The sequence below is a fragment of the Tyto alba genome, unplaced genomic scaffold (genome assembly GCF_018691265.1).
Source record: "Tyto alba isolate M040663 unplaced genomic scaffold, T.alba_DEE_v4.0 Super-Scaffold_8, whole genome shotgun sequence".
Classification (NCBI taxonomy): Eukaryota; Metazoa; Chordata; class Aves; order Strigiformes; family Tytonidae; genus Tyto; species Tyto alba.
In genome coordinates, this window is record NW_024881329.1 from 11,859,859 (window position 1) to 11,883,566 (window position 23,708).

Below are 23,708 nucleotides of genomic sequence, written 5' to 3' on the forward strand. Positions count from 1 at the left end.
TTATTGCTAATGGAAAGCAAGTATGGAAAGGGCTTCACAAACAGTGTATTCCCTCTGAAAGGTTCAGGCTGACTTTCCTTGTTTGTCAGATGTCGTCAAAAGCGAGAGTGTAAAATACACCAAGGCAGTGGCCCTGTTTGCTGTGAGGAATGTGGGATATAGGTACCAATGTCAACATGCATTTGAAAGTCAACAGTGAGTGAGTCTACCTGTGAACAACGAAAAGGAAGCAGCTTTCATAGCAAAAGAGATGTCTGCAGAATTTGGACAGATGTGTTTTCATGTAGCCTAAGGTATGTTTCATGTAGCCTAAGTGCTGCAGGAAAAGCTTTGCAGACAGTATGACCAACTTGCATTGAAGAGCGAGCAACTGTGAAAGATCAGTAACAGCAGCACCTCACATTTAGCAAAGTAAAGCTTTCTGTCTGAAATATTTTGATATCAAGAATATATTGCACTGTCATTTCAGTCTTTTACATCTATTTATGACAGCACCTTAAATGCAATGTTAAGGACAGAAACCATGCTACCTCATAAATACGTGCAACCAATAGTCTGCTTCATGACAGCTCCCAAACCCCTAGATTTCAGTGAGTACTGCAACCCCACAGCAGAACAAGAGCATTTGGCTGACAACAGCCCCAGCAAATGTGCCTTCCACGGAGGCCTGGTGCACACCAGGCTGGCCATCTGGAGCCACCGACCGCGTGGGGCCATCTGCAGCAGCACCTTCCTGCTGGCCAAGCAGCAGTTGCCACGGGCTTGGTACAAACTTCAACAGCAGCGACGTACCTGCTGGTATCTGGGCCAGATAACCTTTTTCTAAGGTTGTGAAAGTGGGACATCCAGAACAAAGAACCTTCAAGGTTTGGCTACACTAAAGGCAGAATTTCAAGATCCTCCTCAGCAAACCTTCAAAGGTAATAAAATTTAAAATTTCAAAAGGTAGAAGAGAGGCTTAGTCAGATGATTATATCAGAATTTTAGAGCCCTCCCCACAAATTTTCACCGCCTTTACCTTAATCCAGCCTTGATGTAACAGTAAAAAATAAAAGCCACTAGAAGTCATCTGCTGCAATATATATTTTAATTCAAAGTGAATCTCGACAGTAATACACCATAAATTCTTATTTTGACACTCACCAAAATAGTCACCTGGAAAACCCGCTTTTTGTGACAAAGTACAGAAGGCTTGGTCACATTTAAATCACTGAGAACTAGAAAGAAATACTATCGCAAACTGTAAGAGACATTACATCCATAAAAAATTTTCCCAGTCCTCATATTGTAATATTGCACAGTGCAATTGCTACATGGCGAACTAGTGTAGCATAGAAATCCAAAGCAAAAAAAAGCCACAAGTCTACGAATTGTTAAACAGTAACAGTTCAAAATCAAGTCTTTATCACTGGGTATTTCTAGAACAAGTCTTCCTACAGCTTGCAGTGTGATTTAACTTTTACTTAACACAAACCAAGTTAATTAGCAGTAAAACCAGAAAATTTTAAAATTAAACCAAAAAAAAAGTTAATACAGTAGCATATTTGACCAATAAAACACCCTGAAGTAAAGTTAAAAACTGAACACATTAATATAAAATCTTGCAAATTAAAGTAATATGCAGATATGCAATTCTATAGTCATGCAGTGTTTTATTTAAAAAAAGGCATTAAAACAGTAACATGTATAAATGCTTCTCAGAGGATGACTTTTTTCACAGAAAAGGCCCTTGCCTTAAATGCTTTTTTTTTTTTTTTCTGCAGATGGGCCCCGGACACTTGCAGTGACAAGAGTCCATTCTCTCAACAGTGTATCGCAGGATAGGGGAAAAGTCACCCAGTATATTGAATTTAAGCTGTGGCAGGATCCCAAATATTTCGTTCTTTGAAATACAGACATTTCTAGAATTACAACACATAAAAAGAGCAGCAGATCTAATTTGGGGCGCATTTACAGCAACTTCTTCCTGCATATGATAGGATACTGTTGTGATATACAGATAATTGTGTCAATTTATCAAGCACGTTAGCTTAAAACCTTAAGCACAGTAAAAAGAAAGTACAGTAAATACATTAGACCAATGAAGATCCCCATGGCCCCAGAAAAAAAAATGCAGTATTTGTTTGTTATCACAATAAAAAATTCATTTCCTCCATTTGCATTGGTGATTCTTGGTGTGTCCATTGCCTGCAATGGAGTAGGCACCAAAAAACCATCGCTTCCCAACACAAGGGAGTGAATAGGAAACTATCTGCTGGACCATACAGCACAAGTTTGAAGTGGCAAGGTGGATATCCAATTTGAGCATTTTCTTGACTCCCTATATATATGTGTTGATAAGATTTCAAATTCATCAGGATAGTCCTAGTTTCTAATGTATATTTTATATAGACAGACTTGTACAAAATGCATAGAGTTGATCACTAAAAACACTGAAACTTTTGGGAAAAGTTAGGTTTCTTAATTTTCAGTGTGATTAAAAATGAACTGCTGGTATTTTAATTATTTTTTTATGATCTAATACTGTTGTATTTTAGTTATTACTTAAAAAAGAAATCAAACGTAGGCACATTTATTTCATTCAGACATTCATTAAATAAAACACTGCTTGTGTTAGTGGAGTAAAGAAAAAGATTACCAGTTATTAGCTTATTGACAGAGTTAAACTCAAATGCTTTGCACTCTTATTCCAGTCAACATTGCAAGGATTGTATTCCAGATTTTGTTTTAAAAAAAAGTTAAGTCAAGCCTGCAAGATGCAGCTTCTTAAGTGTCTACACAATGCCAATATGAAAACATAAAAAAATTAAGTTACATCAATACATCCACTTATATGCAGTGATGAGCTCAAAGTTAATGGAGATAAAATACTGATGCAAATAACACACCCCCAAAAAACATATGCAATCATCTTCCATCATTTACAGTATAGTAGTTACGACACTTCAAACATGAAAACAAAATTAAAAAAAAAAAAAAAAACAAAAAAAAAAACAAAAAAAACAAAAAAAAAAAAAAAACCAACCCAAAACCCGGCTTCTATTTCATGTAATTAGACTTGTACAGAAATTAGAAGGCTAAGAAAGAACTAGTTAATCACCTAATTTCACAGCTATCTGAAGTGGCAATCATTATATAGCAGCTTATCTATGATACATTCAAGATAAATGATACAATTTATTACTTGCCCATAAGCTAAAACACAGCCTCAGCTTAATACCTTCCATAAATCCCATCTCTACACTACAGTATACTTGAGGTCTATGAAAAAGTAGCTACCTTTTATAGGAAATGGATGATTAAGTCTTTGGTGCTGCAAAAGCAACTTCATTTGAACAAAACAAAAAACAAAAAGACACACTTCCTAAGGAAAAAAATAATGCAAAAAGCATGTAATTTATGTCCCTGACGGAATGTATTAAATAAGCAAACACACACAACAGGCTAAAACAAATACTATAATGTAAAAAGACTAAAATCTCTCCCATGCATAAATGAAAGATTGCACACAAAGAACTCACATCTTTTCAAGCTTCAATAGTAAATATTCTGCTACTAGTTATTAAATACTGCATGGTTTGCTCAAGCTAAGATGAAACCACATCCATGGATCAATGAGCACTTGGCTTTTCTTTCATTAGCTAGTCAGTCATGCCTACCGCACCTCTAAACATTTTATTATATCCAATTAGACAAACACTTTGAAAATAAACTACTTAGGTTGTATTGCAGTTCCATTTACCAGTATGAAATACTGTGCTGTGTGTCACTACTCAATAGCTACTGAATCAACTTTTCTTAAGCACTACTAAAGTCTTGTCTTGAAGCTAGATCATTCTGGGGGAAAAAAAGACAGCAAAATTCAGCTACAGCAAAACATGCTGCCTTCTCGATAAGAAAAACACACCCAATACTAAAATCATACCACACAAAACCCAAAATGAGCATTACGCTATCAAAAAATCAGCAGATCTGAATTTTTAAGTGCTGCAGTCCTCAACATTTATATATAAGTAATAACATTAACAACCTCAAATATTTAAGGCACTATGTGTGGGAACAGTTTACAATGCAGCTGAGATTATTAGGACAACAACATTTAAGAGCAATGTTTAGGCTTTTTTTTTTTGCCCATGCAAGAGACACATGCAATGTGAAGAACAACAGCTCAACTTTTAGATAAGTGACTCAACATTTAAACACCAAGATACGCAATACAAACAAGTTACTTCTACACTGTACTGCTGACACATGTGCATCTGTTGCTCTAGTTCTGTACACTGAATGGCTTCCCAAATGTAGACGTGTCTTGCACTAGTTAGAAGGCAATTTTATAAAAAATAGCAGGAGCAAAACCAGATTTCTGCTCCCATAAGTCACCTGTCTGAAGTTACTATATAAGAAGATAACGTGACCAAAGACAAGTTATACCAAATGTGCAAAACACATTAAAAGTGAGTTTTTTTAAAGCTCAGAGTTGTTTAAATTGCACCCAAGTCTACATGATTCAAAAAAATAATTTTCCTGTTGTGCCATGGCTAATATTTAATAAATACCATGTTTCTTCTTAAACCAAACTTCTGTTTCATTGAGCTTCCTCAATATACTGTATTTGAGTTGTCACATAAATGGATACTGGCTGAGTTTTGTTGGACTCAATGGAAATCCTGTGTAAGCAGGTGATGCTGCAATGTACGAATGCAGTGGGAAAATTGGTTTGTATTGAGTCTGATGAATGGTTGGGGAAGGTAAGAGACGGGGATTTATGCCAACTGGAACTTGGTGTACTATACCACTGGGATGAGATATATTGTATGTTGGATGTTGTAACAAGGGTCTTGAGGAACATGGCGAGGCAAGGAGGTGAGCAACAGGTGCAGCGGTACTCAGGGGTGCCGACGACGGGTACGGAAGGATGGCAGGCTGTCCTCCAAGGTGGGTACTTCCAGAGAGATGTGCGTGCACGGTAGTGTGATTTGGACTTCCTTGCGGAAGGGAGAAAGTGTGACCGGCAACGCTGGCTGGGATGTAAGCCTGCTGCCTCCGATGAGCATAGTTTCCGTTCCATTCCTGCGGCCCAGATCCAAAGTGCTGAACCTGTCCGCACAGAGAAATGGGCAGGTCTTAATTATTTTGAAGCATAAAGAGAGTTTGAAAAATGGAATAATGCACTAAAACTAGTTAACTTAAAAGTCAAGAGAAATATAGAGACAGGAATAATTAAATGCTTAAACAAAAAAAAATAATCAGCTATTTAGATAGTAGCACAGACAGGAGATCTGACAATAAGAGATGGTAAACAGAACACAAGTTATTTTAATGCTCTTGCAAAAAAAAAAAAAAAAGATAAAATGCCATGCTGGGCTGTTTTAACAGAAATACCATGTATCACATGAGCAAGGTGCTTATTCCACTCTACTCAGCACTGGCTTGGCATCAATTGGAAGTGCTGCATTCAGTTTGGGCACCATAATGAGGCACAAAGAGGACAAATAGGAGAGAAATTTTAGAGGAGAGCAGAAAAAATAATAAACGGATTGAAAATATCTGAAACAACTAGGCAAACAGAAGTCTAGAGCTATGATCACAGGAAGATGTGACAATCATTAACAGTTACAAGAAGAAAGACTAAAAATCAGTTACTCCCATTAAGTGATGCAGACTTCAAACTACACAGGGCATCTAGCAAAGGAGGAAGGATCAACATAAATTTCTGTAATGAAAATAACGTTCTACACTTTCTGCCAAGAGGCTGAGGAGCTGCAGTCATTGAAGAGATTAAAAATTAATACTGTGCTGATCACATTAAGGTTAGCTTAGAATTAATTAAACCAATCCTTCTGCATAATCATGCAGAAGGGGAGATGGTGCCATTCATCCAAATGTTTCTTTCAATATCAACTATTCAAGTCATTATTGGTAAATCCTCTTATCTACATATAGCATGCTTGCACTTAGTATTTAACTTACAATTTAATACTCACAGTTACTCTTCAAGACTTATACAAATAGGTACTGCTCTTATATTAAACGTAGCTCCAGATACCTAACAAAAAGCTCAGTGCAGCTATAGCTCAAAATTAATTAATTAAAAGGGGCTTAAATTTGATGTCGTATGTCAACTTCAGTTCTCGGCCACAGCTGACACATTTACTATGTTGTTAGGTAACAATAAAAGTAGCTTTTACATTAGCTTTGGGCATCTTCCAACTTTAGATTGAACTACAGTCACAACTTATTCCTCCCACAGCTTCATTACCTGGCAGCAAGGTAAGAAACAGTTGGGTTTGCTAAGCTCTACCCCATCTCTGGATACTCAAACTACAAGCATTTTAATGCACACTAACAGAACAAGACTGAATACAGCCCCAGTTTTTAACTGCACGCTATGAGCATTTTAACATTTGGGTGTAGGAAAAAAAATATGCTGACACAATTTTCATTTTGTCTTGTGCTTTGATTTTGTGTAGGCATTGATAATTTTCCAGGTATGGCTTTTCTATCATTTTCTAAAATGAAGTCAGCTGCTTTAAGAAAATGACCAAAAGTAAAAAATACTTATGACTTGCCCAGTAAGTTGAAAACCATTTTTCAAGTTTTTAACACTTATGCAGTCAGGCTGTTGGAAACCTGCAGATGCCATTTACAGCAATTGAAATTGTTAGCATTCAGCATGTTTGGAACCTCAAGGCAGAAAAAATACTTTTTAGATGCTAGTAAGTGCACATACCTGACTGAAGTTTATATGTTGCTGATGGAATGCTGACGTCAGTTTTTGCTGACGGTTTCCTACAATAGAAGACTGGTTTATTCTTCCCAGGACAGACCGACCCTTTTTCAGTGGCTGGCACGTAGCATCTTCCAAGATATAAATGAACAAAGTTATGGTTTTGTTGTCACTATCCTCTTCTAACAAAAGTTAGACAAAGATTCATTTACTTCAGCATAAAGGGAGAAATAATAAAATAATACACTAACTAAAGTCTTAGAAAACAACACAATTTATAAGTGTTTCTTACAGATTAGCAGATACCTAAGTAGGTCAGAATCTTCATATGTATGGCTACTGAATAGATAGTAAAATTTCTGTTCTTACTACTAGTGTAGAAAAAAAAAAAAAAACACCTGAACTAACCTACCTGTATTCACCATCTGTTCATCAAGATGTAGTCTGTTTTCAAGTCTCATTGGTGGTACCACTACTGTGCAAACAGCTGATTTGGTTTCAGGATTAACCGAGGCTCTTGCTTCCTTATTTTTATTGGTATTAGCTACAAAGCTATTTTCTACAAATGGACTGTCATGTTCTGAAGAGTCTGAAGTTGGAGAACCATCCACTGTATCACACCCACTTTCCTGTTCATCATCTGACATACTATCAAAAAATAAAAGTATTGCATTAAAACAAATACATTTTCACATTATAGATGCATTTTATTAAAATATCATATACAATTTATGGAAGTGAAACTACTCAAAGGTGGATATAAAAGTTTCATTTGAATTATACAAGCACAGACATTCAGATGGCAGCTCAATATTCAAATTCATTCTACCCATAATTTGCAAGGTTCAGAGAAAGGAGAGAACTTCTACATAAAGACTTAGACATGTAACCCAACTTGCATTCACTTTCTAATTCATTTTTAAAATAATCTTGTACTTATAATCCACCTGAAATTTAGATTTTTAGGCCAAATAAAGGGTTGAAGATTATTTAGTTTCTTCTTGAATCAAAACATTAAGGTCTCCTGATGGTTATTACACTAGCAAAAGAGAACATACTGATCTAATTTCCTTGTAGAAATCAGCCATATCCTGGTGCCTGCAAAAAGCCATCCCTGGGGCCTGTGAGTGCCAGGATGGGACAGAGCACACTGAGGAAGCAATCTGCACAGTGGCATGCAGCTCCCTCTCATCTGCATATCAACCCCAGCACCTACACTAGACCTTATCGACTGAAAAATTAGGTGTCTCTGAATCTCCTCCAGAAAGCACTGCCCATGTGTGACTGATAGACTCTTTTAAACAGATTTAGATTAAGGAGACAAACGTAACCCTCTATTTACACAGCAGCTATTTTGGCACTGGTGGTCTGAAATCCATGCTGGTCAAGTGGTGCTTTTACCAAAGCAGCTGGAAGGGGAAGGAGGTAGAGAAACCAACTCATAACAGTAGCCTTGGCTAACATTTATTGAAGCTCTGTGCTTGCATCAGAAAAAAAAAGGGCTAAGAAGATGGTAAATGCCAGCTGCCAGAAGCTAGACCACAGTCCAAAGAGTGAACCAGGATCAAATATCTTTTAGGCAGCAAGTAGTAAGCAACCTGGGAAAGGAAACTAAGTCATGATGAGGTATATTGCCAGAAAATATATTAAGCTCATTTATGTATTATGTATTACGCAAGCAAAAGGTACATCACAGACTCATCACTAACAACAACAAAAAAAGAAATTTAACTAGTCCTCAGATGGGACTGTGCCAGGTATGGATTATATAGCTAGCAAGAGACATCTTTCACTTAACGGAGCTAAAATGAATGGTATGGGGCAATCAATAAGTAAGTGTAGATGCTAACAAAGTTCCCAGTTAGAGAAGACAGGCATGAGAATTAAGAATTTCTATAAACTGGAAAAACATGAAAACCCCAGTTTATATTAAAAATTGGTGGAATACATGCTTAACTTAAAACATGCAAGTAACAACAGTGAATTTACTAACCCCTAAATATATGGTCAAATCCTCTAGTGATGTTATAGCTAATGTAACAGGTGATTAAATTAAGACAATATAACTAAAACCATTTCTGAAGTTTAATTTTTTTTTTAAAAGTACTTTGACATTATGAGGGCCAGCACAAAAATCTGAAGTCTTAGTCAACAGAGGTAGGTAATTCTGAATAGTTTTTTAAGTAACAAATACTAATACTGTGACAACTACTGAGAAGTTAATTATATTTCTGTGTTCTTAACTTTTGATTCAAGTTACTAATTATATGACTTACTGTAATGAAACCAGAATCTGACACACTCCTCTGCTATTGATATACGATTGAATTACAGAGGGGAACTGAATTACAGGTCAGTTTCTTGCAATTCAAAGAAAACACTAAAATCAGGCAGGTTTTCATAAAAAAAACTACTTGTCTGAAGCTTTGAATGTTTTGATGTTAAAAGCTATCATAAGCAGGACTGACAATGTTAATGATCAACCAGTAAGACTACCTGACACCTCACAGTGTAAGACATGTCTTGTTACCAAAATCTTTACTAAAATTTAACCATCTGAATGGAAATTCTTCAAATGCTTTCTGTTATTCTCTTGTTTTACAGTCAGAATTTACGAATGCTTGAAAACAAGACCAGGGTAATATACCTGGTCTAGTCCATCTATATAACTCTGGAGATATTAAAATGAAAAGTTGCCAGAGTCCCAGAAATGGCAGAAATTTGTCTGGGATTATCTTCTACATCAAGTCACCCTAAAAAAAAAAAAAAAAAAAAAAAAAAAAAAAAAAAATCTATCCATGTTCTCCACTACTATACTTTTGTTGTTGGATCTAGCAGTTGTATCCACAGAATGAGTTGGATCAGTTTAATAGCCAAATAGAAAACTAATCCACTCAAAAACCTCTGTGTCTGGATTAAACATAACACAAAACTTCATCCTGAGTAAATTTAAAACTTTTCCCTAGTCCTAGCATGCATCAGACTACACATGTCACCTCCTTAGAGGCTTCCCAGGCCTGGACAGTACAAAGAATAACAACCCATTACACCTTCCAGGGTATTCAGTGTCCAACACTGAAAGATCTGTTCACTGAACCCAAAGATTTCAGGCCTTACAGAATAACAAATGGATGTTGAATCTGTCCACACACAGGTCTTTTTTTATTTTTGCCTCTCCCCTCTTATTTTTTGAGGGGAGAAGATTATGTTTACATAAACAGAATAATTTATATATGTAAATGATCCATTTAAAAGCATCATTAAGTCAGGCTGTCCAAAATTTAAAACATATAAAATTGCCTATACAGACTGAGTTCCATTTCCTTGTCAATACATGCTGTGATAGACTCTTTAGTTATTTTAAACTAACTTTTTTTTCATCAAGACTCCAATCTTATTCATTTTGCAAAACGAAACTGCTCCAAGTCTGAATCACTCTTTTCTATATAGAAAGTTATTCTACAGAAAATAGGAAGTGAACTGCAGAATAAAAATTTTAAAATTGGTCATGCTTATGGCAGCCACAGGTTGTTTGAAAAAAATGAATTGTATCCCTAGGTCACAGAATTTCTGTGGGATATTGGGTAAATCCTATTAATCCAAACTTTTAACCAATACCAGCAACTATATATTCCAAATGTTTCTTGGTCCCCAAATTCATATCTAGGAATCTGATTTGTAGAACTGCCAAGTACTCATAGCTACAACTATCAACACGCTACCTCTGGAAGGGGAGGGATCAAAATAAGAGGAAAAGCCCCAACCAGAACATCTCAAGTCAGGGGGATCTTCTGACTGTGTCACAAGTCCATGTCTTACGACTGTGACACAGTTAGATGCTTTAGTGTTAAGCTCTCGGGTACTGTAGCAAAAATGTCATTCATTTTCAGAGTTCCAGTGAATGCTTTTCTAAGAGTAAATTTTAAACAATGTGCAAAAATGAAGGCTTAAATAGACATCAAGCAGTGAAGATAAAAATATTTAAAAGCTCCTCATATGAAGAGTGTTCACAAAAACGAAGCTTATGTTTGGTAGAATAAAAAAGGGCATTGATGTAATTAAAGATTACAATGCAAGATACACAATGGGAGAACAAGAAGGTGTAAAAATTAAAGATGTTATAGTAACTTCAAATCTGTCACATATCACTTTGGTTTACTTAATTTTGCAATCATAGAAGATTTTTGTTCTAAATGAAGTTCCATGCAATATGCTTATATTTTCAGTGTAAACACCATTCATTCAGTATTCTGAAAACTTCCAATGTAGCAAGATGCATTTGTTAGGAATACTGAAAGAATAATCTATGCTGTGCAACTGTAGGCCAATAAATTACTCTTTATATACAACAGTTAGCTACTTAGAAGGCATAACATAACAAAACTTTTGCATTTTTTAGTATAAACTGACACTGCTGTATACTAGGATCTTTCTTTTTATTGAAAGGAGCACAACTTTTTACCTGTTGGATCGCTTGCAAGGAGATGGACTAGACTGTCCCGAGGAGCTAGTACTCAGAGTGCTATCAGGACTGCTGAGAGAACACACGCGGTCAATGTTCAGGGTGTTCTGGCAGGCTTCGCAGTCAAGGCTACCTTTACACCTAGCACACAAAAAGAAAGAAAGCAAACATACCATCTCTCGTGTTCTTTCCATACGTCACTGACTTAGGTGTAATTATGGAATTAAAAGGGGTCAAAATTAGAAATGGTCACTTAGACCATTGTTTCTTTTACATCGAAAACAGATTGCAAACATTTTCAGTGTTCTTTTTGAAATTCTAGACTAAACATGCATTTTTTGAAACCTATTAAATGAATTTTTTTATCGAATCAATATTAAAACAAGTAAATAAAAAACTTTAATACAACAGTTCAGAGCCTTGAAACAAATGACAAAGTTTAGATCTAAAATACAAGTTCCTTCAGTTCAGAATCATTATAAGTAAAAATAAAGTCTAACGTACATTAAACTTTTAAGCCCACATTTAAAATGATACATGCTTCTTTGGTAGCTTTGTGAAAGAAAACTCCTCTGGTAGACCATACTCAGCATCTGCATTTATACCCAAATGCATACCTCTTCATACTGTTAGAGAGGTATTTTCTACCCTTATGTATGTAATATTATCTACTGGATGCTACTGCTAGAATGGTAACACTGATTACAGAAATCCAGAAGACTAATCTTCAACAAATAAATATGACAGTATTAAGGAAAAAAAAGTATGCTGGACATAAAAGTAGTCTGGCTTTGAAAATGTCTAACACATATTAATTAATTAGGTAGACTTCTGAAAGTATTTTTCACTTTCAAATAATATCCTGCTGCAGAGTTAACTTCTTAGTGAAACTTGATTAGAAGTGCACTGTTCATCTTTTTTACACTCAGACTCGTTAAACACAGAAGCTATGCCAAGACAGCTATATTTAAGTAACAGCTTAATAAAAGTAAACATCAGTTCTTACTCTCTCAGTGAATGCGTTCGTCCTATGTCATCTTCATCTGTGTCACTGCTGATGGTGATCACGCTGACTGCTGGGCTGGGGGAACCGGCAATGAAGATAGCCTGGCGCTGTTTGGTTGAAAGAGATGAATCAGGGTCCAGCCTGATCGATGCTTCACAACAGTTACTCTCCTGTCCTTCTGAGTTATGATTGTCCTGTGCTTCTATACAACTTATTCTCTTTACAGCCTTCAGGTTAAGTACCTTTGGAGATATAAAGGCTGAATTTTGGATATTGGTATTTTGTAACACATTGCTCCTGTGAAGAAAACACACCATTTGATATTTAGTGAATCTCTACCAATGGACCTGAAAATTATACCATTTTCAACAAAAACAAAGCAAGCAATGTAGGCTAAAACACAAATTTTCTAAACTAATACAAAGAAAAACATAAAACAGTAAACACAGTCATAAATACGTAGATGATTTCAGTCATTAATAAAATAAATCCGAACTACATAGTATTAAAGACTGAAATTTTCAACAGTATCAAATACAATACATTGAAAATCCTATTTTCTTATAAAGGAAAAAAGAAACAAAAATCCCATTGGAGTGAAAAACAAGCAAACAAAACCTGGTCAGGTTTTCTGCAAAGATTCTCCCTGAAAACAAAAGCTGGTAGCCACCAGATGAAATCCTTGTGTAACACAGGACTGCTGACACTGCCCCTTTGTAACCCATGCTTTCTCCTTTATTGAGCGTCCCACGTCTTTGCAAATACTTTGTATGGCAGTGGGGCATATTTTCTTCAGCAAACAGGTGAAGTATTTTTGTTTACCAGTGAAAGAAAGACTATTCTGAAGATGACTGTAAGGCATACTGCAACCCTGTTATGTAGTATCTCTTTACTTTTAGTTGTCTAAGCCTGATATATCCTCATGCACATAAACTTAGGAATATCTCAGAGTTACCTCAGTATATTCTTACACCTTTCCCAAAGTCTATAAAGAAAACTTTGCTACCGTGATAGACACATACTAATCAACAGGAACTAAAACCTCTTATTACTGCACATATTTGTTTCATCTAGTCTGTATTAACAAAACACACTGAAAACTTAGGGCAGAAAGGACAAATTTTCCTAAAAGACCATTTAAGTACAATTGTCACTAAAAAATATGACACTTTTACAGGCTATTCCCCTGCCCACTGAACAGCAACTACAGATACACTATCTCTGAATGTTAGAAATATTCTACCAACCTGTTCAGACACAGTTTGTTCCTCTTGGTAGCTGCAGGCTGAGGCCAGACAACATGTGCAATGCCCACACTAATTGGCTGAGGGGCAGACAAGGTTATCTGATGTGTTAAAAGAGGCTGCGGTATCATTGAATTGTAATGGGTGCCCTGGGTAATCAACTTCCTGAGGAAAAGTAAAGGAAGTTTTAAATTGCAAGTCATTTGCATCAGCATCCATAGACTTTGTCAAATCAAAGCCATTAAGGTATCGCACAAAAATAGGTGGACTTACCCCCAGTCTCCAAGCCTCTGTGGGCCAGCCACAGGATCAGAGGTCAGAGATGTGGCAGGAGCTGCCACTGGTGCTACTTGCTGCCATGCAGGAACCAGTATTTGCTGGGTCTGATTCGACCACGTCTGTTGTGAAGCAGAGGAAATTTCATGACACAGGGAACGGCTGAATTTACATTAACTTCTTGTAGTTCAGCACAAAACAGAAAAGGGACTGCAGTAGAACTGTACAGGGCAAAGATATTTACTAACTAATAATAAAACAAGTAAGATTTTTACTTTAAAGTAAGCCAACCTGAGAAAGGATTCCTGCTCGAATCTGTAGTGGCTGAATTGTGTGGGCTTGGGTCATCAACGGAACGGCATTATCCACCCTCAGGGAAAAACTGGTGGGTTTGCTATGGTTTGTAGGAATTCCTATCAGGGAGAAAAGCGCATACCCAAGCTTTAAGCAAAACACCAGTCTTCTTGCATATATTTTCTAAGCAAAATGCAAACATAAAGCATAATTTTATAGCATTTTACTATTTTTTCTTGATGTGTTTATGTTCTAATTACATAATTTAGACTTTCAAGCCAAATACATCAACACCTAAAAGATTTTTATGCCGTTACTTATCTGCACAAACATTTGATGCTGTAATTTCCAGAAAGAACTGCCAATAGCTACTATTAGGAAACAGACTACTAGAAAGCTGAACAACTTTGACGGAAAGTTCTGCAGAGCTAAGCACTTACTCCTTATCACAAATTACATTAAAAATATTTGAAAGGAAGCAGACAAAAGTAAGGAGAACTGAATTTCAAAGCTTCTCACGACTCCTGCACATCTCATGCTCTGTCTGTATTTCCAGCTAGCTGAAACCCATTCCTTGTAGCTTTTATAGCTGGCAATGCCACATGCATAATGCCCCTATTTGTTACCACCTCTTTTGTGGGAAACAATGTAAAATTTCAGTGTATGCCATCAAATATTTGCGGTAGAATGTAGAGGAATAATCTTATTCCTGCCTTCATCAAAATAATGCAAACCATAGCACTGTAGGAATATTACCACAAGAGCATAATAGGGAAAAGATGCATGTCATGCTCTGTATAAATTTCATTATTGTCACAGGAAACGAACAGACATATAACAAGACTGCAGTATTTACTACTAACAATAATTTTTGACATAATAATGTTAAACTAAAATGAAACAGTAATTTTTTTTTCAACAGATATTGCAACAGCACAGCTATGTTAGAAGAAAATACTGGCTAGGCAAATATACTAATTTAATCTTCTGACTGCACTTTGTGTCTTGTGCTTTAGTCAAAGACTAAGCAATGGGTGTTCGGAAGTAGCTACTAAAGAACTACTAAACTAAACATTAAGTGTGGGGTGCTTTTTTAAAATTTTTATAATAAAGGATGGAAGAAAATCTTCATCTGACAGAATCTCTCATGTCATAACACAACACTAAGTCATAACCATGCAGTCAAAACTTTTAATTTTGAAATGGTGGTGACTAATATTTTACACACAGCCATCTAGAACAGCAACATCTTAACTCTGCCAGAGTAGCGAGCTTTAGCACTTCAGATATTTGACAGAGCAGCCAAGCAGGGAAACCTTGAAGCAGTGCCAGATACCATTAATATCCCTTTCCCTCTGTGCCAGCAACTCATCACCTATGTGATGAAAACAATATATTCCCTTCATTCAAGCTGTAGCAGAACTTGAATTTGGAGATTTGTCATCACAGTAAGAATACAGTATACAGACCACAGATAAAGTATTTGTCTGTACTGTTTTCTTTTCTGTTATCATAAAATGGCTTGCTTTGGAAAGGACCTTAAAGATCAACTAGTTCCAACCCCCTGCCCCGGGCAGGGCCCCCTTCCCCCAGCCCAGGTTGCTCCCAGCCCCGTCCAACCTGGCCTTGAACCCTTCCAGGGAGGGGGCAGCCACAGCTGCTCTGGGCACCCTGGGCCAGCGCCTCACCACCCTCACAGGGAAGAATTTCTTCCTTCTATCTAATCTAAATCTCCCCTCTTGCAGTTTAAAACAGTTACTGCTTGTCTCCCTGGAGCCTTCTCTTCTAAAGTGATAAATAGTCACTATATTCATCTGGGTATAATGAAAACAGAAGGGTTTTGTAAGTATGGAATATGTCATTGTGTAAAGCTTATCTACAATTTAAATAAGAAATTACTTGGCCATAGTAAGCGCTCAGAAGGAAATCTTTATGAAGCTATGCATTTAGCTCTTAGAGCCTTTGACACTCTGTACAATGAATACTTGCAGCTTCCACGAGTTTCTGAAACCCAAGACAGGTACAGCAGCCACAAATAACATTACTGATAAAGTCTGCTGTATCTGTCTTTAGATAAAGACATAAAGACTTCCTGAGCTCTAAGATTAGGATAAAAGTGTTTTGGGTTCTTTTTCAAAGTACATCTAGTGCAATTTCTAGAACTTCAAAATGCAGAGGGAGAACTAAGGAGGAGTTTGGAAGTAATTCTTAAAAAAACCTCCTTTCTATAAACTACATCATTTCAAGATCTGATCTCAACATGAAGCTGAACATCAGCAAGACAGATAAATGTCATCTTTGGAGATGAAGACTATAATCAAGCTAATCTAATAAGAAAACAATATAAACTACCTTTCCTGCTCCATAAGTGACTATTACTAGGATAAGAAAGGTAGCTTTTCATTAGCTCCTCTTTGATCAGCCCATTGTAAACAGGAAAAAAGCAAATTTTGCTTGATATATTCTGAGATCTAAATGAGGTTTTAAAGACTCCTCTAAAAAATAAGACCTACAAATGCATGATGCAAAGACAGTTTTTTAGGGAAACAGAGGTCAACTGCATTACCATGGGTCCTTCTTGAGATGCATATGCTTATTTGGTCACATTCTACACAGCAGAAATACTTTTGGGCTAGCATTTCCACCTTGTAGTCTTTCAGATGTTTCCAGGAATTGAACCCCCAGCCAATTATTTCTTTCAATAAGTACAACATTTCATGCTTAAATCAATAATTAATAATACAGGAGTGCTCAGCCAAGCTGCCCTTTCCTCCTCACAGCACAATGCAATAAAAATTCTCAAAGATTTAGTCATGTGTTTTTCAGCCATCAGAAAGCTGCAGCAGTTCTATCTAGATGTCCTGGTCGATCATAACCATAGGACAGTAAACGTGACACTGTTTACATAGAGAAGCTACATCCTTAAAAGAGGCCTAAGTTTCCATATGTTTTCTTAATCATTCACTTGGAAGTCCAGTAAAAAACCCCAACTTTATTATCCAGACAGATTTCTCAGAGCTGTTATATTTTCTTATCACTAGGATATCCTAGGGATGTAGCTGGGGGGAGGAAAGAAAACAAAGCAAAACAAAACCAACACAACAACAAACCAAGACAAAACCAAACCAAAACCCCCAAAAACTAAAAACCCCAACCTACAACCAAATCACCAAATAAAAAGCCCCCAACACACACAACCACCAAAAAAGAAAGAAAAAAATGCACTACCAAGAAATCCATAACACTGATATTCCCTTTACCTTTCTTGTTTCCTCTCAAATTTTATTTCGGAATACCCTCCTGTCTTGTTTCAACTTTCACATTGTATCCCTTTATTTTATCCAAAATATGTATACGTGTATACATATATATGTGTGTGTGATATATGAAGATGGGCTCTGGATTGCTTAAATAATTTTCTGCACATGCTGATTTGCTATTTCTTTCAGATAGGTGCAAAGCATCTGAAACTGACTCACATGCTATTTTTTTAATGACATAATAAAGTTATTTTAAATATATAGCTAAGTGGATATGATGGAAAACTCAAAATACTGCTAACAGACAGACAGACAGTAACACATTTTAGAAACTAGCAATTACAAATAAACATACCTTGAATAGTTGGAGGACATATAATCAATGCCTGTTGGAAAACATCACTGCAACCAAACTGAGCAGTCCCTGCCTGCAGCGGTATCCCTCGGTGCAAAACTGAATGGGCAGATGCAGCTAATGCCTGTGGGAACAGATTCAACACAGGCAACATTATAACTGTGAATCTAAATCTCCCACACTCTTGTCCCACCAGCTTATATAATAAACAACAAATGAAACACCACTTCACACTTCACAGGAAGGGATCCCCTTTGGCCACAGGAGGGCACTACAATACAGCGCTGCTTTGCTACAGCAACCCCAGTTTGTGACCTCATTTTGAAATGGTCTGAATGCTAAACGGTTTAAGAAAACACTAGGAAAAAATGAAAGCAAAAGACAGAAGATTTTGCCACTTAACAGATATACTTTTTACAATTATGAAACTATTTATAGAAACTGCATTAAGTGAATTTATAATTTAAAAAAACAAACCACACACACAAAAAAAAAAAAAAAAAAAAAAACCACACTATTGTTTTTACCTGACTTCTTACTGGACCAATCTTGGTAAAGCTCGCAGTTAGATTAGCCGCACTGCCTGAGGCAACTGGTCTCATCAGTGATGTTTTATTGCGATTACTTAAGTCATACAAATTTGATCTGCATTTGCAAATATCCATGATATGAAAACAGGACTTCACTCTATCAAAACCAGAAAATAAGTTGCTGTAATTAGAATTTCATGTTGTTAAATTTATAAAACAATTCCACAGAACAAGTAAAAAAAAAAAAAATAGTTCAAAGTCAACATTTACCAATTTCATAAAATGGCATCATACCCAGAGGTAGAAAAAAAGAAATACTGCTATAACTATGTTCATGTCAAGCCTCTGTAACGTATATTTTAAAATCAAGAAAAACACTCTATTTCCTGCTCCTTGCATCTAACGCCATTTTCTCACAACTGCATACCAGCAGGATGGACAGTAAACTAAATGGATGGAAAGCTCTTTATTTCAGTGAAATTCTTGCACTTTAGGAAATCCACAGTGAAATACACAATTCCAGAACTGCAAGAAAACTTTCAGTATCTTCCACATTAACCAGTGCATAAGAGAAGGTATCTGAGATGTTCATCTCAAGAGAAAATGCTTACCCTAGCTCTCAGTGACTGACAGGGACTAAGGCTCTTCGTGTTACAAAAACCCAGCCCAAGTTTCTGCAGTGTTGGAATTTTAACAGCCAGGCATAAAAGTGGTAGTTTAGAAATCTATTGCTTTAAATGTTACTTTTCAGAAAAAAAAAGCAATTTTCTTGACCAAGTAGACTTATCCAATACTGCAAGCACTTGAAAGAATTCTCTAAGATGTTACAAAAATGCCGAAAGATTTTTCTCTCCAATAGCAAAGAAACAACACTATTATACAAATGAATCACTAAAACGGAGATTTAAAAAAATAATTTTTATGTGTTACATACTGGTTGCTATGAGGAAAATCAAGGAGGTGCTTCATAGTAACAAAAGAATGGTTCAGGGTCTCAGCTGGAGTGATTCTTAAATCAGCATCAATAAGCAACATTTTCTTCAACAGACTGACAAATGCCCTCCTATCTGCCTTCTCTGCCAACAGGTCACTTCCTTCCAAATCCATCACCATGTTCACCTGGCATTGAACAAAAAAGTCACATAAAAGACATGCACATTAGTTTAACATTTTCTGTTACTGTTTTCTGCTATAAAATACTAATATTCAATGATTTTATTATGTGGGGCACGGTGAATTTGCTAGCTTATCCCAGTACAGTTGGCTTTTTTCTGCACACATGCTACTCGCCTTGCACCCTCCCCAGCTAAAACACCCTGAAGGCTCTATTCCAGTCAGGGACTTGGAACTTAAGTAGTAAGGATAAAGGTCTTTATATGGTCTCACTTAATCTACAGAGGTAATCTTCAAAAAAAACAATTTCAAGCATGTATCAATGCCAGTCTCGCAGAAAGGCTGGATTCTCTTTTCAGGATATGGAAGAGAATGAAAGATTTCCTTTTGTTAATGACCAGAGAGTTATAAAGCTAAATAAACAATGAGAAAACTTATGTGTTTTTTTTTTTTTTTATAAATAAATACATAAACAATACTGATATTTTGTTAAGATAGCAGAATTATACTGGAAATTGTACAGTTAAGATAGCAGGATCCATATACATTCTTTTTTTATTCAGAATGGCAGATAAGATAGAAACAACAGTATACATTATACATAAAATTAAAGGTTTCCCCCACCACAAGAAGTACCATTGTTTAACACAAGCAATGACAAAGGAAGATCTTCATAAAAAGCCCAAAGAGCTGACACTGCTAGACATTTTCTTCAAAGCATCATATACAGAGAAGAATGGATGTGGCTGATACCCAATAAATAATATTCTAAAAGGTGCTTATTTCAAAACTAGTAAAATGTTTTAAAATCACCATTCATTCCCACACCTTCCTTTTGCAAAGGAAAAATGCTTTAAATACTCACATGCACTATATCATCCAAACTGTTAAAAATATACTTCCTGGCCTCTTTAGACTTCATACCTGTCTCTGCTTCGTGCTCTTCCAATGTCTCAAAAAAGAAAAGGAAAGTTGAGTTTAGAAGTTGACAAAAAAGGTAATTTATAACTACAAAGTAACTTACATATTTATTGACCTAAAAAACCTGTTTAAAAAAAAAAAGAATATTCATTTCTGCGTTTGTATGCTGTTTTGATGATCACTTTCATTTTTTAAATCAAAATAAAAAAACTACTAAATTTCACATCTGACTGATCACAGTACTGGATTACAACAGATGGTGTGTAAATCATACAGGAAGTGCTGAAAGTCTGGCAAAAAGTTGTTTGATTAAACTCTTGTGTGTTTTTATTTTTATATATTACAGGTTTTCTGTTACTTTTATTCTACCCATTTCCTCAAAATCAGACCTTTAACTCCAAACAGCAGCAACATTGTATCACTGTAAGAAAATAAAACAAAAACCAAGCAGCCTCTGTCCAACTCCTCTTTGCTTTCTCTTTTCTTTTGTTATTTTTATACTTTTATTTCCCATATATTCACAACAGTTGGTATAAATATTTTAAATACTGAAGTATGAAACAATTTAATCCTAGAGAATGAATGCAATCACCCATCAGTGATTTATGAGCTGGAATACCACTTTCTGTTACAATTTTTCTCCTTCAACACAGACAGCATTAGTCGACTGGTATTGCAAGGGGCAAGGCAGGACTGCAGGGAAAAAAAAATTTAACATAGAGATTACAGAAAAATTTCCAAAATTAACTTTGACAAAAACTGAGTAATGACCAATAGTCCATATCAAAACTCCTTTTTTCCCAAAAAATAGTATTTAGCCTGATGCAAGAGAATTAACCTCCGCAAAGTAACAGCTTCTGAAAATCGGGAGGGCTGTTTGCATCAAGAACTTGTTTAGGTTCTCTGATACAGAGAAGCCAGATGTAAACTGTCACCTAATGATCAACCACCTGAAAAACCAGAATACTGGAATAATCAGGACGGTGTAATTGGAGAATCCTTACATAACCTGACCCTGCAGCATTATGGCAAGGCAGCACCGGCCCCAGCCGCTCGGCACAACGCGCGCTGGGGATTTACCAAGTTACTGTGGAGAGTTACACAACTTGTGCTTTGAGCTCGTCAGCTGTTTGTTACTGCAGAATTTTTATGTCAACTGTAACTGTTTCCTGACTTCCCAAGTCCCCTGTAAACTCGGTGAAGCTGCACCATGAAGCAATACATTTTAAAATCAAATAAAATTTTAAAAATGTATATATATTTGCATGGGAAGTTAAAGCTCTGCTTATGGCCAGAGTGCAATAATGTTGCCTTGAGAAAAGCAAGGTTTGCAGACCATAAAAGCACATTTTTTTTAAATGTCATCACTTTCTCTATATTGCAGCTGTCAGCCAACAAAGACAGTTTTATCAAGAGATCTGAAGGAAATAAGCTGTACACAGTCATGTTGTTGCTTGATCTCCTTTTTCTCCTAGGAGCTTCTGATCCTGAAGTCAGTTTTGAAAAAATTTTGAGAGCACAGTTTGGGTCTCAGAGACAAATTCTTTAAAGTGAAATGAAAAGCAGTAACCAAGCAAGGAAAAAACAAGCAAGCAAACAAACAAACAAAAAATCTGGAGATACGAGGCTTAAATTGAATTCCCCACCCGGCAGGTGTGCGCTGGCGGCCGCACAGACTTGCAGCAGCACCGGACCTGCTGCTGGGCCGGGCAGCGGGAGGAAACGTGGGCATGAGCTAGGAGCGCTGGTTTGGGGGAACGGGAAAAATAGAAGGGATACAGAGCAGGGACTGATAAAAAACACAAGAGATGCAGAAGGGAGGTAACAGTATTGTAGTGAATCTTGACCTCTCTGCTCACAGAGTAATATGCTGTTTTCTACTACATTATGCTGGTTACCTTTAATCTCCAACTAGAATATGGTGTGTCCATTTCTCTACAGAAAAATCTTGCAGTTTTTGTTCCCATGCTTAACAACTGCTCTCCCGGCAAACCTTGAGTCTGTGAAATGTAACGAATCTGAGGAAAAGAAAAAAACAGGCATGGGAGATAATTTACCTCTGATTTTCAAAATCTGATCCACAGCTAAAAACTTGTCAAAATGAACCATCCTCAGAGCACCATAGTTCAACAACTACATCTTACAGAGGGGAGAAACCTAACACTGAATGCTTGATACTGCTCCCTCTGTCTCTCAGAGAAAGCCATACATAAACAAACCTCTGAAGTGACCTATATAAGCAAGCTTTTAAAGTTTGGTCACAGAAATGAGGAGCTGGGGAGAGTGGCTGTCATTACCTCCTCAACCCACTCAAGTCTTAAATGTAATATTTGCATTCTAAACAAGAAAATTAGTAGGAGTGCTTTGCTTGCATACAGAATTTTGATTTTTTTTTTTTTTTTGCATACTCTCGTTATATAACTAGATAAAAATCCTTCCCACTTGCTGTTTCCAGTGTATCAGTCTTTTACATGCCTGACACACCTGCATTTCAAGTAATTGTTCCACTTGGAAAGGGAGTGTATGTATAACCTCTAGGCATCCAGGAAAACACACTGTCCTTGTCTGAGAAAATCTGATACTGAATGCGATGGGAATAGGCTAGCTTTATACCTGAAATGGTCAGATGCTCTTTTCCACTGAAATGATCAACATGCATTTATTTTAGAAGATGATTTACTATGCATTCTGCATTACCTTTCTTATAGTTGATGATTAAAGTATTAGCTAAACTAGTGAAGATTCAAGGCTTCAACAGAAATCTGTTGAAAAAACACATTATAATGCGTTTTAACTACTGTGCATACAATGTTAACTCATTCTATATGGGGGGAGTTATCCCTGAAGTAATACTTTAAAAATTAAAAAAAAAAAAAAAAAAAAAAACCAAACCACACACCTTCAAGAAATACAAGTTGGAATAATAATCGGTAATAATTGAAAATTGAGCTTGTTGTAGGTCATGATGGAAGGAGTACAGATTCCAGCAGCCAGGGCTGGAGGTCTGAGAGGAGCAAGGGCTGAAGGGTGTTGGGCAGAGTCCCATGCCACACGGCTCCACAGAGGGGCTGCTGGCATGGGCCAGCCCCTGGAAAAGGTGGAGCAGCCAGGAAATAAGAGAGAATGGAAGAAAGGAAAAAAATAAAAAGGAGAGAGAAGTAAAATACACCAAACTAGAAACTGGGAGATGAGAAGATGAATTCAATGGAAGACAGAGGATGTAAGAGCTAGAAGCACCTGAGAGGAGAGAAACTGAAGGGCAGTAGAGAGGCAAGGTACCTACGAGGCTTCTGCTGAAAAATAAGTGACAGACCAAAGTGGGGAGGAACTAGATGCAATGCTGCTAATTTTCAGTATTTGGTATCCTCCATAATTCCTTACATCAGGGAATAAAGAGAACCCCACACTGATCAGAAATGTTTCTAGATCATTTAGTTGTTTTCTAAGCATATTACGAAGTCTTAGAAATTAGGGGGGAAAATACAATGCATTAATTCAAAAATTTAGCAGTTAAGCACCT

General features: G+C 36.5%; 1 protein-coding gene across 2 annotated transcripts in view; it reads right to left on the reverse strand.

Moving 5' to 3' along the window:
• Nucleotides 1–1,068: 1,068 nt before the first annotated feature.
• Nucleotides 1,069–23,708, reverse strand: part of HIPK3 (homeodomain interacting protein kinase 3) — a 77,005-nt gene continuing 54,365 nt past the window's right edge. For both annotated transcript variants that reach the window (XM_042785207.1, XM_042785208.1), the window contains 13 exons: nucleotides 22,087–22,206; nucleotides 20,133–20,219; nucleotides 19,089–19,273; nucleotides 18,152–18,311; nucleotides 17,625–17,748; nucleotides 14,007–14,128; nucleotides 13,713–13,837; nucleotides 13,443–13,604; nucleotides 12,196–12,492; nucleotides 11,190–11,330; nucleotides 7,140–7,375; nucleotides 6,731–6,858; nucleotides 1,069–5,097 (listed from right to left, as the gene is read on the reverse strand). In XM_042785207.1, the coding sequence (XP_042641141.1) occupies nucleotides 4,621–5,097; nucleotides 6,731–6,858; nucleotides 7,140–7,375; nucleotides 11,190–11,330; nucleotides 12,196–12,492; nucleotides 13,443–13,604; nucleotides 13,713–13,837; nucleotides 14,007–14,128; nucleotides 17,625–17,748; nucleotides 18,152–18,311; nucleotides 19,089–19,273; nucleotides 20,133–20,219; nucleotides 22,087–22,206 (2,364 nt within the window). In that variant the 3' untranslated portion in view covers nucleotides 1,069–4,620. The remainder of the gene's footprint in view (nucleotides 5,098–6,730; nucleotides 6,859–7,139; nucleotides 7,376–11,189; nucleotides 11,331–12,195; nucleotides 12,493–13,442; nucleotides 13,605–13,712; nucleotides 13,838–14,006; nucleotides 14,129–17,624; nucleotides 17,749–18,151; nucleotides 18,312–19,088; nucleotides 19,274–20,132; nucleotides 20,220–22,086; nucleotides 22,207–23,708) is intronic.